Source organism: Oratosquilla oratoria, chromosome 39 (assembly GCF_046742065.1).
Source record: "Oratosquilla oratoria isolate Oo_2021 chromosome 39, ASM4674206v1, whole genome shotgun sequence".
In the NCBI taxonomy this organism is placed as follows: Eukaryota; Metazoa; Arthropoda; class Malacostraca; order Stomatopoda; family Squillidae; genus Oratosquilla; species Oratosquilla oratoria.
In genome coordinates this window covers 12,745,809-12,758,308 of record NC_134815.1, presented here as the reverse complement: position 1 = coordinate 12,758,308, position 12,500 = coordinate 12,745,809, and the positions used below count along the sequence as shown (strand labels likewise).

The window sequence follows — 12,500 nt, the reverse complement described above, 5'->3', positions numbered from 1 at the left end:
AAACCTTTGCTCTTTTGCATCTGGAGGACCACCAGGCTGCCAGGGAGGAGGGAGGGAATGCGTCAAGAGGTGACGAGCTGGATTTGGAGGGGCTGGGAGTGGGTGTGGATGTGGGTGGGAGGTTAGATGTTGAAGCCATCTCAGTCATTTATCATGTGGAGGGTTCCTCTAAGCTGAATTAAATCGTCTGACGTTAGCCAGAATAAAATCATTAAAGGTGCCGAAATTGGCAGGATATAACATGAGAAGTGAATTGGGTTAGTTATTCAAACTAGTGTTATGAGAACTCTGAATCTGTCTCTCTCCTCTTTCTTTCTCTCACTCTCTCTCTCTCTCTCTCTCTCTCTCTCTCTCTTTCTCTCTCTCTTTCTCTTTCTCTCTCTTTCTCTCATCCCCTAACCATCTGTATATGCATGCTTCAGCATTTTTTATTGTACAGAACTGAGGTACCATGTCACGTGTGTGTATGTGTACATCTGTATATGTACATGAGTATATTCATATTATCATGCATGATTATTAGTACATATACAGCCCATGCGACGGGAGGGAGGGGAGGTCCTACTTGAAATACTCCTCCGAGGGCGACTTGACCGAAGTACTGTTGGGCCTCAGGTCGGAGTCTGACGTGAGGCCGTCCCAGCAGTCGGGCGAGTTCCAGGTGTTGTTGCAGTGCGTCCAGGGGAGCTCGTAGCTGAAAGAGGCGTAGACGAAGTGGATCGACCAAGCGATGATCACGTTGTAGTAGAATGAGACGTAGTAGGCCACCAGAACGGCGCAATAACCGATACCTGTAGGAGGAAAGGGGTTCCTGGTCGAGTTCTGTACGGGGGAGGAATCTTAAAAAAAAAAAAAAAAAAAAAAAAAAGACCTAACATAATCCAAACCAAACCTAACTTCACCTCGCCTAAACTGATTTATTGCAACGTAAATCAACCTAACCTAACCTACTGTAACTTAACACAACCTTACCTAATATAGCTTCACTTAATGACTGCCATTTGATATAATGGAGTGTAGTGGCACACTAAGTAAGGTGTTCTCAGAAGGTCTTCTCTCATCCCCCCCCTCCCCTGCCTCTTCCCTCCATTTTGGCAAGTACTGCTCGGGTAAAAGACAATCCTTTGGGGATATATCTTCTTTTTGACGCAAGAAAGATAGTGGGTATGGAATGAATGAATTAAAGTGAAGGGGAAAAAGAGAGAGGGAAGAGAGAGATAGATAGATAGATAGATAGATAGATAGATAAGATAGAGAGAGAGAGAGAGAGAGAGAGAGAGAGAGAGAGAGAGAGAGAGAGAGAGAGAGAGAGAGAGAGAGAGAGAGAAAGAGGAGGGAGGAAGAGGAGAAAGGAGACAGATATATATATATATATAAATATATATACATATATATGTATATATATGTATATACATATATATATATATATATGTATATATATGTATATACATATATATATTATATATATATATATATATATATATATATAGATAGATAGATAGATAGATAGATGCAGTGAGTGTGTAGGATGACGGGTAGCGAGACCGGAGGAATCCGGAATCAGTGCAGGAAGTGAATCCGGCGGTGTGTGCAACTATTCTGAACCTTTGTGACTAAACCCGCGGGAGTCCAACTTCTGATTTGATTTCGAGGCAGGCCCAGGGCCAAACCGGCTGCAACGTCAAATCTGCACACGGAAAAAAAAAAAAAAAAAAAAAAAAAAAATTGCAGTTCTCACCGTCACTTGCTCTCGTCGTCAGTCTCGACAGCATTAGCGCTTTAACGAGGTATCCAAAAGTGACTCATAATATGTCTTGAATATGCCAATATACCCAATCTTGGCTAAGAGTTAAATACGTTAACTACTAAAATAGTAACAAACTAGAATGTAAAACGTCACACGAATACTAGAACCATTCAGCCTGAATATATCTCCGGTGAAGACCGAAACGTTGCAACGACCTATGGACAAACTAGCAAGAGATATAGAAATTCTAAGTGAAATGTTAAAAATTACAAAAACAGCAGTGCCATTTAATCTCGTCTCTCTATAAAAATATATTCTTCCTGGGTATACTAATACATATAAACACATACATATATATACATATATGCATACATACATAAACACCCACACCTACACACACACACACATACACACACACACACACACACACACACACACACACACACACACACACACACACACACACACACACACACACATATATATATATATATATAATTGTTCGTCAATTCTACTTGCAAATCCATTCTTACATAATTTTTCTGCTCATGAATTTGTCGATTACTTTCCCACCTTCCTACTTCTTTATTATTAATTTCACTTATCTCTGACTTCCTCTGAAAAGCAGACAGACCTTCTAGAAATTATATCTTTATATTTTCAAGTTATTAGTGATATAATTTCATTCTATTTATTTTTATTGATTTATTAATTTATCTATTTATTTTGTATATACAGGGTGGGGCAGAGCAACTTGCTTATTTGAATATTGCACCCTGAAGCGATGGTTGCTTAGAGGAGGGTGGGGGTAGGCACATTCGAAAGGGCGGAGCTTAAAGTTGTACTGGGCTGCTTTTTTCAGTTAGCATCATAGAGTGGACGAAGGTGGGGCGCAAGTTCGCTGTTGAGGCCTACTTTTCCAGCGGTCGCTCAATCATAGCCACACAACTTGCATTCCGTACACATTTCAATATTGGGCCCCATGGTCCTGTTCCTGGTCAGCAGTTGATTGTTTCATAGGTAAACAACTTAAGGGAAAATGGTGATGTGAAAAAAAAACTGGCATTCCACAAACAGCAAGGGCACCCCAAAACCTTGATGCGATAAGGCTTTCTGATTTGCGATCCCCTCAACGCTCTGCCCGCAAACATGCAGCTGCTGTTCGGTTGTCTACTCGTTCTGTGAAGCGAATTCTTCACGAAGAACTAAAATTTTATCCCTACAAATTGGCTGTGGTGCAGGACCTTAATCCACGCGATTTTGTTGCTCGAGAAAATGTATATGAGGCGCTTCTTGGCATGCCTCACGACACACTTGTTTTGTTCAGTGATGAGGTTCACTTCCGTCTTTCGGGATCAATAAATAAACAAAACATGCGGTATTGAAACCCTAATAACCCCAGACAACTTCTTCAGCGTCCCCTATATTCACAATGTGTAACTGGTGTGCATTAACGCGAGTTGGGATAATTGGTCCATGATTTTTTGAAGAAAACAAAAGGCAGTTCTGGTGACTTCTGACTGTTATGTCCACATGATTCAGGAGTTTTTCATGCCAACACTCAACCAGATGGATGTGGGAGATACATGGTTCCAGGAGGACGGTGCCACGGCACACACAGCGAGTGTGTTATTGTCTCTTTTGCGGTAACACTTCCCAGGACGCCTCATCTCCTTGAGGGGCGATCTGCAGTCGCCAGATTTAGCACCCTGCGACTATTTTTTATGGGGCTATCTAAAATCAATTGTTTACAACAATCTTCCAAGGACCCTGGCTCACCTAAAGAATAATATTCGTCAAGCTGTCACCAACATACCCGTCGACGTGCCGGACAGAGTTGAACGAAACTTCCGATTTCGATTAACGCAGTTTATTGAGAATAATGGATGCCATCTGCCTGATATAATCTTTAAAACTGGGAAAACATAAAATTTAAATGTTGAACTTGATGCTGTTCAAAAAATTAAATATATATCTGCATTACTTTCGTTTTAATTGACTTTCCAAATAAGCAAGTTGCTCTGACCCACCCTGTATTTATTTATCTATTTATATATTTATTTATTTACTTATTTATCTATTTATTTATTTACTTATTTCTATTCACTCATTTATCTATTTACTTCTTTATTCATTTATCTATTCCTGTATTTATTAATTCATTTATTCAATTATTTATCTATTCATTTATTTATTAATTCATTTATTCTTTATCTATTGATTGATTCTTATTTATTCATTCATTTATTTTTATCTAGCCATTTATTTATTTATCAACTTATCAAATTATATATATATTTAATTTATCTATTTATTGTATTTATTTACTTATTCACATACTTATCTATTCATTTAGTTATTAATTTACATATTTATTTACTTATTTATCTATTTATTTATTTATCTAATCATATTGGTTTTTTATTATTATTTTGTTTGACTTACCTCTGAAGAGGGGGCATATCTTCCAGACGGTGATGGGCCCCTGGCGGTGGTACTGGCCCAGGACCAGCTCCATGAAGAAGAGCGGCAGCGCCCCAAAGACCGTCACCAGGAAGTACGGCAACAGGAAGGCCCCTGTCGGTACAGAGAGAGAGAGAGAGAGGGGGGGGGGGGGAAGGAGAGAGAGGGGGAGAGGGGGATGAGAGAGAGAGGGAGAGAGAGAGGGGGAGAGAAAGAGGGGAGAGAGAGAGAGAGGGGAGAGAGAGAGAGAGAGGGGAGAGAGGTGGAGAGAGGGGAGAGAGAAGGGGAGAGAGAGAGGGGAGAGAGAGGTGATAGAGAGATGGGGAGAGAGAGAGAGAGAGAGAGAGAAGAGAGAGAGGGGGGTGAGAGAGAGATAGAGGAGCGAGAGAGGGGAGAGAGAGAGGAGCGAGAGAGAGAGAGGGGAAAGAGAGATGGAGAGAGAGAGAGGAGAGAGAGGGGGGGTGAGAGAGAGAGAGGAGAGAGAGAGAGGGGGAGAGAGAGAGAGAGAGAGAGAGAGAGAGAGAGAGAGAGAGAGAGAGAGAGAGAGAGAGAGAGAGAGAGAGAGAGAGAGAGAGAGAGAGAGAGAGAGAGAGAGAGAGAGAGAGAGTTAGAGAGAGAGAGAGAGAGTGAGAGAGAGAGAGAGAGAGAGAGAGAGAGAGAGAGAGAGAGAGAGAGAGGAGAGGAGAGAGAGAGAGAGAGAGAGAGAGAGAGAGAGAGAGAGAGAGAGAGAAGAGAGAGGGGAGAGAGGGGAGACAGAGGGAGAGAGAGAGAGGGAGAGAGAGAGAGAGAGATAGAGGAGAGAGAGAGAGGGGAGAGAGAGAGAGAGAGATAGAGGAGAGAGAGAGAGGGGGTGAGGGAGAGAGAGGGGGAAAGAGAGAGATGGGAGAGAGAGAGATGGGAGAGAGAGAGAGAGAGATGGGAGAGAGAGAGAGGGGAAAGGGGAGAGAGAGAGAGAGAGAGGGGGGGAGAGAGAGAGAAGGGAGAGAGAGAGGTGGGAGAGAGATGGTGAGAGAGAGGGGAGAGAGAGATGGGAGAGAGAGGGGAGAGAGAGAGGGAGAGAGAGAGAGATGGGAGAGAGAGATATAGAGAGAGGGGAGAGAGGGAGAGAGGGGAGAGAGAAGGGAGAGAGAGAGGGGAGAAAAGGGGAAGAGAGAGGGGAGAGAGAGAGAGGGAGAGATTAAGAAGGGAGAGAGAGGGGGAGACAGGGGAGAGAGGGGAGACAGAGGGGGAGAGAGAGAGGGGAGAGAGAGAGGGAGAGAGATAGAGGAGAGAGAGAGAGAGGCGAGAGAGAGAGAGGGGAGAGAGAGAGATGGGAGAGAGAGAGAGGGGGGAGAGAGGGAAGAGAGAGGGGGAGAGAGAGGGGAGAGAGGGGGAGAGAGAGGGGAGAGAGAGGGGAGAGAGAGAGGGGAGAGAGAGGGGAGAGAGAGAGGGGAGAGAGAGGAGAGGGGGGAGAGAGAGAGGGGAGAGAGAGAGAGAGAGAGGGGAGAGAGAGAGAGAAGGGAGAGAGGGAGAGAGGGGAGAGAGAGGGGGAGAGAGAGGGGAGAGGGGTGAGAGAGAGAGAGAGAGAGAGAGAGAGAGAGAGAGAGAGAGAGGGGGTGGTAGAGAGAGAGAGAGAGAGAGAGAGAGAGAGAGAGAGAGAGAGAGTGAGAGGAGAGAGAGAGAGAGAGAGAGAGAGAGAGAGAGAGAGAGAGAGAGAGAGAGAGAGAGAGAGAGAGAGAGAGAGAGAGAGGAGAGAGAGAGAGGGAGAGAGATAGAGGAGAGAGAGTGAGAGGGGAGAGAGAGAGATGGGAGAGAGAGAGATGGGAGAGAGAGAGATGGGAGAGAGAGAGAGAGATGGGAGAGAGGGAGATGGGAGAGAGAGGGGGAGAGAAAGGGGAGAGAGAGGGGGGAAGAGAAAGAGAAGGGAGAGAGAGAGGGGGAGAGAGAGAGGAGAGAGAGGGGAGAGAAAGATGGGAGAGAGAGGGGAGAGAGAGATGGGAGAGAGAGGGGAGAGAGAGAAGGGGGAGAAAGAGAGAGATGGGAGAGAGAGAGAGGGGAGAGAGGGATAGAGGGGAGAGAGAGGGGAGAGAGAGGGGGGAGAGAGAGAGGGGGGAGAGAGAGAGGGAGGAGAGAGAGAGGGGAGAGAGAGAGAGGGGAGAGAGAGAGGGGAGAGAGAGAGGGGAAGAGAGAGAGAGAGGGGAGAGAGAGGGGGGAATGTCTAAGTCACGTACGAGTTGTCACACGTAGTGTTGTCAGGTAATGCAGAAGAACATCATCACAGGACATCCCTTGCACGGGAATCTTGGTCGTAAACTACTCTTATCTGATTTTTGATTGGTTTCTTTCTGGTCTTTCATTGATCTTTATTTGAGTTTTCATTGGTCCTCTACTCTACGAGTAATAAAGCATATCTGCTCTTTTTTCCTTTTCCGTCAATAATCTAAAAATTGATCTGGACAATTCACCCGTCGCTGTGAGCTGAATATGTGGAATAGATGTATAGACATTTAAACTCTTTGGAAGAAATAGAGAAGGTGTACTACATCATGCAAGGGTGGCTGACGAAGGAGGAACCTAGCCCAGGTACCCACGTCGCCCTTTGTGGTAGCAGGTAAAAGAAAAAAAAAAAAAAAAAAAAAAAAAAAAAAAAAAGGGAAATCTCCAATATTTGTGACGAAAAGGCTTTTGACCCAGGCAGTGTGTGGGTGGTTGATGGTGGTGGTTGGGGATGGGGTGGGGGCAGGGGGCGACCCTTCCATCCCCAGAGACTTAAATGGGAGGGCTAAGGTTCAAAACTGGGTTTTTATTTGTTTATGAAGTGTGTGTGTGTGTGTGTGTGTGTGTGTGTGTGTGTGTGGGTGTGTGTGTGTGTTTGCGCGTGTGTGTGTGTGAGTGATTCATCATGTTCATCTATGGGTATTGATGTGACCTTACTCACACAAATAACCCCAACTCCCCGCCCACGAGAGTTGGAATAACGACTCGCAGAGCAGCAATATTGAAATAATTTCAGCCCAGGGCGGGATTCAAACCCGGACCTCCGCAGTGGCAGCCGGGAACTCTGCCAACCAAGCCATCGTGTGTGTGTGTGTGTGTGTGTGTGTGTGTGTGTGTGTGTGTGTGTGTGTGTGTGTGTGTGTGTGTGTGTGTGTGTGTGTGTGTGTGTGTGTGTGTGTGTGTGTGTGTGTGTGTGTGAACTCTGCTCCTCTAGATTTCGGAATATTGGAAATTTCCTAATATCGGAGATTACCAATGAAAGGAACTCTCTCTGTGTACACAAAAGATGTGGGGAAGAGGCGCTTTGTTACGTCAAGAATCTCTCTTACCTCCGCCGTTGCGGTAGCACAGGAACGGGAACCTCCAGACGTTGGCGAGGTCGACGGCGAAGCCGATGATAGACAGCAGGAAGTCCATGGACTTCCCCCAGGACTCTCGGCCGTCGTCGGGAGTGCCGACATGCGGAGTGCTCACCGAGGTCGTCGTGGTGCTGAGAAAAGGGGATAGAACAAAGTTTTCCTCTTTTTCACAAAATCACAAATAAGAAAAATAAACATTAATAACAGATAACGGAGACCCTCTCGAATTAGAGACTCCCGGATGTTGTTCCTTCTTACATTACGGGTGTGCCCTCCGGAAGCTCCGCTGCCAAGACGGTTGTTGCGATGACGTCGGCGTCATTGACGCCAAGGGTGGTGGCGTTGGCGCCAGCGGCGGGAGCGTCGCCGCCGTTCGCAGCCTCGGACCCGTCCGGGGTGTCCGACACCCCGGACTGCGGCGTTGTGCTGTTCGACAGCAGGAGCTTGCTGTCCTTGCCCGAACACTTACGCTCGCCTGCAAAGAAGAGGACAAAGTTATTTGTACTTCCTCGCTCACTCTGCGCCGCCTTTAATGTCCTGGAGGACAAGATCGTATCAAGAAGAAAAAAATCACTTGTCTTCCGCAACTAATAATTAACCAGTACTTTATCTCCTCTAGAATAATGTTGCACAAAAAAGAGGAAGAAGTCTTAAGGTGAGGTAAAGAGCATCGCCTGGCAAAAGAAGGCGAGGAGCCTATGCCAGGAGGCGCTGAGTAGCTGCGGCCGAAGCCGTCACCTTTGACCTGTGTGCTTCTTGGACTGCTTAGACAGGTAACATTCACTGCTGGTAATCGGAGAGGAGTGCGGGATTCGAACCCACAACTAAGTAATTGCGAGACCACCCCTCGATATTTTATGTCACATTTCGATATCGGTTAATGAATGGAATAGACTTAGCAACCATATTATGAGCACTGAAACTATTAGTTGTTTTAAGAGCAGGTTAGATAACTTTATGGATGGGGATGATAGGTGGTAATGGACATGGAACTGCCTAGTATAGGCCTTATGGTCTCTTGCAGTCTCCTTCATTCTTTTGTTCTTATGTTCTATGTATGTTCTTATATTTCTGGTAGGGGGCGGTGGGGCACACATTAAACAAATGGGAGTCACGGAAGAATCTGAACAAACAACACTTATCAGATATTTATTTTTTTAACCTGCTACATTCTCATCTTACATAACACAGCAGCAGTTCATAGTCACGATTAAAAATTTTGATCCCCTCATGATACAAAATTCAAATTCTTTGTCTGACTTCATTTCTATATATCTAAAAAATTAGGTAACTGTAAACTAAATACTACGTGAGAAAATATACCATGTACCCAATAAACAAAAATTATATTGGTGTTGTGAGAACTGTGGCGTAGGTCAAAGCTTTTGCTCGTGACTGTGTATGTAAATACGAGAATATATATTTTTGGTAATAAAGGGCATCACGCAGGTCAGTGAGTTGCAAGTCAGAAGGCGATGAGAGGAACTGGTCTGGAGTCTCCTCTCCGTTAGGTGGACGGCGCCAAGACCACTTTTCCCATTCGGAAGGTGTTCTCGCGGTGCCTAGAGATTTTCTTCTCAGCTCAGGAAAACATTCAGGGGGAACAAATAGGGGAAACGTATTATGTACGTGTGCAGCATCAAACGTTAATTCGCACTCATACGCATGAACAGGCAATGTAGAGGCACACGCAAAAGTATGCTCACATGCACACGCCTATAACAGATAAGTATGTTACTTGTGGCTAGGTGACGTAGGGAGAGAGTGATGTTGTTGTTGTTGTTGTCGTTCCCTAGACTGTCTGTCCGAGCAGTCCCGTCTCCCCAAGGAAGGCCACAGCCAAAACTAGGTTTTCCCACAAATCCTTTATAGAGTGTATGTTGTGTTGTTTGCGTGCATGATTGTGTATAATGCAGTCTTCCATTATGTGTTGTATGGTATGGGGTGAAGTGTTACATCCTGGGCAGCTGTTCACAACACGGTCGTCCAGCCTCTTCTGGTAGCTTAGAAGTGCTGGGTGGTGACCGCATCGCAGTCTGGCCAAGTGGACTCTGTCCTTTCGTGGGAGAGAGGATTCAGAAGGGTGGATATCAGGGGGTCTGGCATGCAGCAGTGTGTTGTCTCTCAGTGTGTTAATGGAGCGGTGAGTGATATGATTATGAATATGTTTCCGGAGGCTGGTATTTGGTGGTTGTGGAGGAAGAGAAGAGAGTATCTGTGCGTAATAAAGGTCTTTGGGTGTAGTTTTAATGTTTCTTGGTGTGTGTGGGTGTTCTGCTATGTAGTGTAGCGGGTGTGATGTGTTTGTGGTGGTTGCAGCAAGTGTTTGTGTGCCTCTCATGTCGAGGTGGTCCTTGACTTTGAGGACTTTTGTTTCATGGTGTAAATGGTCTGTAGGTGTTGTATTTGTGCAGCCTGTAATTGTTTTTAGGGCTTTGTTTTGTATGATTTGAAGGGTGTTGTGGTGTGTCTCACTGAGATTAGGAGCCCATGCAGGACTCGCATAATTCATCACTGAGCGTATGCATTGTTTGTATATTGTTATATTAGTTTCTTTGTTTTGACCAAATGTTGTTCCAGTGATTGACTTAAGTGCGTTAAGTCTAGGTGTGCATTTGTTTTTTATGTTTGTGAGGTGTTGTTTGAAAGACATGGATGTATCGTATGTTACACCAAGAATTTTCGGTGTGTTTGTGTGTGGTGTTAGAGTGTTGTTGATGTAGAGATGAGGTATGTATTTGTGTTCTTTTGTCCAGTTGGTGAGAAGTGTTGCTGTAGATTTGGTTGGAGCTATTTTGAGTCTGTTTGTGATGAACCATGTGTTGAGTGTGTCAAGGTAAGGCTGGATTATTTCTGGAGCTTTGTCTGTGTTACGATGTGTGCATGTGATTGTTATGTCATCTGCGTAGGAAGAGATTTGTATTTCTGAGGTGTCTGGTGTGGGTAAGTCATGCATGTATAGATTAAATAATGTGGGGGATAGAACTGAGCCCTGTGGTACTCCGTTCTTAATGTTTCTGATGTGCGATGATTGGCCATTATATGACACATGAGCATTCCTGCCTGCCAGATAATTGGCCAGCCATCTTTTGGTGTTATTGTGCATGTCTGTGTTATATATTTTATTTGTTAGGTTGTGGCGGGGGATAGCATCAAAAGCTTTACTAATGTCCAATGTTATAAGAAGTGTTCTGTGGTGGGGCCTATCTGAATTGATGCCATCTAAAATTCTTTGTGTGAGGTTTGTCAGAAGAGTGTTTGTGGAGTGTAGTGGCCTAAAACCGTGTTGTGAGTCAGCAAGGGGAATATATGGTGTGACAAGTTTAAGTATTAGGCGTTCAATGACTTTAGAGGGGGTGCAGAGAAGTGTGATTGGGCAGTGCGATGTTGGGATTGTTGGGTCTTTGTTCGGTTTTGGAATGGTGATTATTTTACCATGCTTCCAGATGTCGGGTATAGTGTTTTGTGAATAGCTGTAGTTTGCAATGTTTGTGAGTGCGTGTATACCTTGTGGTCCAATGTGTTTTAGGTGGATGTTGCTTATGTTATCAGGGCCACAGGCAGATGAGTGCTTGAGATTATGCATTATGAGTTTTGTCTGACTGTCTATGAAGGGTGTATAGTCTGAGTCTGTGGGGAAGTCTTTCTTACGTCGAATGGTGCGTCGGTCGTCAGGGTGAGATGTAAGATGGCTCGTCTGTGCAAAATGACGTATGAGTGCGTTTGCTTGTTGTCTGTTTGAGGGTAGATTATCTGTTGTTGTGATTATTGCTGCGTGAGAGCGTGTAGTGTTAGTGTTGGATAGTGTGATGCTGTTGAGTGTTTTGTACAATTTGCTGGTGTTTGTTTTGTGATCAAGTGTATTGATAAAGTTTTGCCAATTTTGTGTTTTTTGTTCATGTATTTTATTGGCAATCACAGTGTTTAGTGTTTGTATTTGGTCTGCTATGTTTTGAGGGATAGGTGTGGGGGTATCGTGTTTAAGTGTGTCACGTTGTCTGATGAGGCCTTGGATTTCTGGTGTGAAGTTGGGGTTGTGTGATTTTCTGTTGCCTCTAGGGATGTATCTCTTGTCTGCGTTTTGTATGATTGTATTAAAAGCGTGCACAGCATTGTTTATGTTTGTGATTGGTGTACTGTTAAGTGTTTCAAAATGTTGTTCTGTCTCTTCAGTAAAAGCTTCCCAGTTAGCTCTCTTGTAATTGGTGTAAGTGTGTCTGTGGCCAGCTGGGGTGCATCTTGTTTTGGTGGTGATGATGATTGGAAGGTGGTCAGAGCCAAGGGCTCCGACCACTCTCCATGATGTTGTTGGAGAGCAAAAGGTGATATCAGGAGAGGAGGGAGTGTAGAGGGCTTGGTATGGGATATGTGTATGATTATGCGTGTTGTTCATGATAGTCAATGAGTCGAATTGAGTCTGTATATCAAGCCCTCTGTCTGTGTCAGGGTTGTCGACATACCAGGCAGACGACTTGGCGTTGAAGTCACCACCCATGATCAGGTTGGGGATTGAGGTTAGTTGGCTAAGTTGAGGTCTGAAGGTGTTTGGAACTGTGGGGGGTGATTGGGGGGGAATGTACATGTTAACTATTGTCAGTGTTGAATTGTTGCCTGTGCGGATTCGAATGGATTGGGTTTCTGTTGTGTTATCTGTGGTAGGGAGGAGAATTTTGGTTGTGGCACTTGTGTCCACAAAACAGATGGAGTGGTGGATCAGGGTGATGAGTCCACCGCCATTGCCGTCAGTCCGGTCTTGTCTGATGGTGGTGTAATTATGAAATGATGGTGTTTTGTGTGAGTGTCTTAGTTTTGTTTCTTGTAAAATCGCAATGTGTATGTTGTGTTGTTTAAGAAAGTGTTCAAGTTCATGTTTTTTAGTGTTAATACCGTCAATGTTGTGTTGTAATATGTTGATGTTGTGTGTTTTGTATGCGTTGTATGTTGCCGTTTGGGGT

General features: G+C 44.6%; 1 protein-coding gene across 1 annotated transcript in view; it reads right to left on the bottom strand.

Annotated features, from left to right (window-relative positions):
* LOC143020111 (sodium-dependent dopamine transporter-like) overlaps positions 1–12,500 on the bottom strand; it is a 161,352-nt gene that overhangs the window by 22,562 nt on the left and 126,290 nt on the right. The window contains exons 2-6 of the mRNA XM_076176268.1: positions 7,804–8,020; positions 7,516–7,676; positions 4,193–4,324; positions 566–791; positions 1–36 (exon numbers count right to left, since the gene is read on the bottom strand). The exon at positions 1–36 is cut by the window's left edge and continues 98 nt beyond it. Of these exons, the coding sequence (XP_076032383.1) occupies positions 1–36; positions 566–791; positions 4,193–4,324; positions 7,516–7,676; positions 7,804–8,020 (772 nt within the window). The remainder of the gene's footprint in view (positions 37–565; positions 792–4,192; positions 4,325–7,515; positions 7,677–7,803; positions 8,021–12,500) is intronic.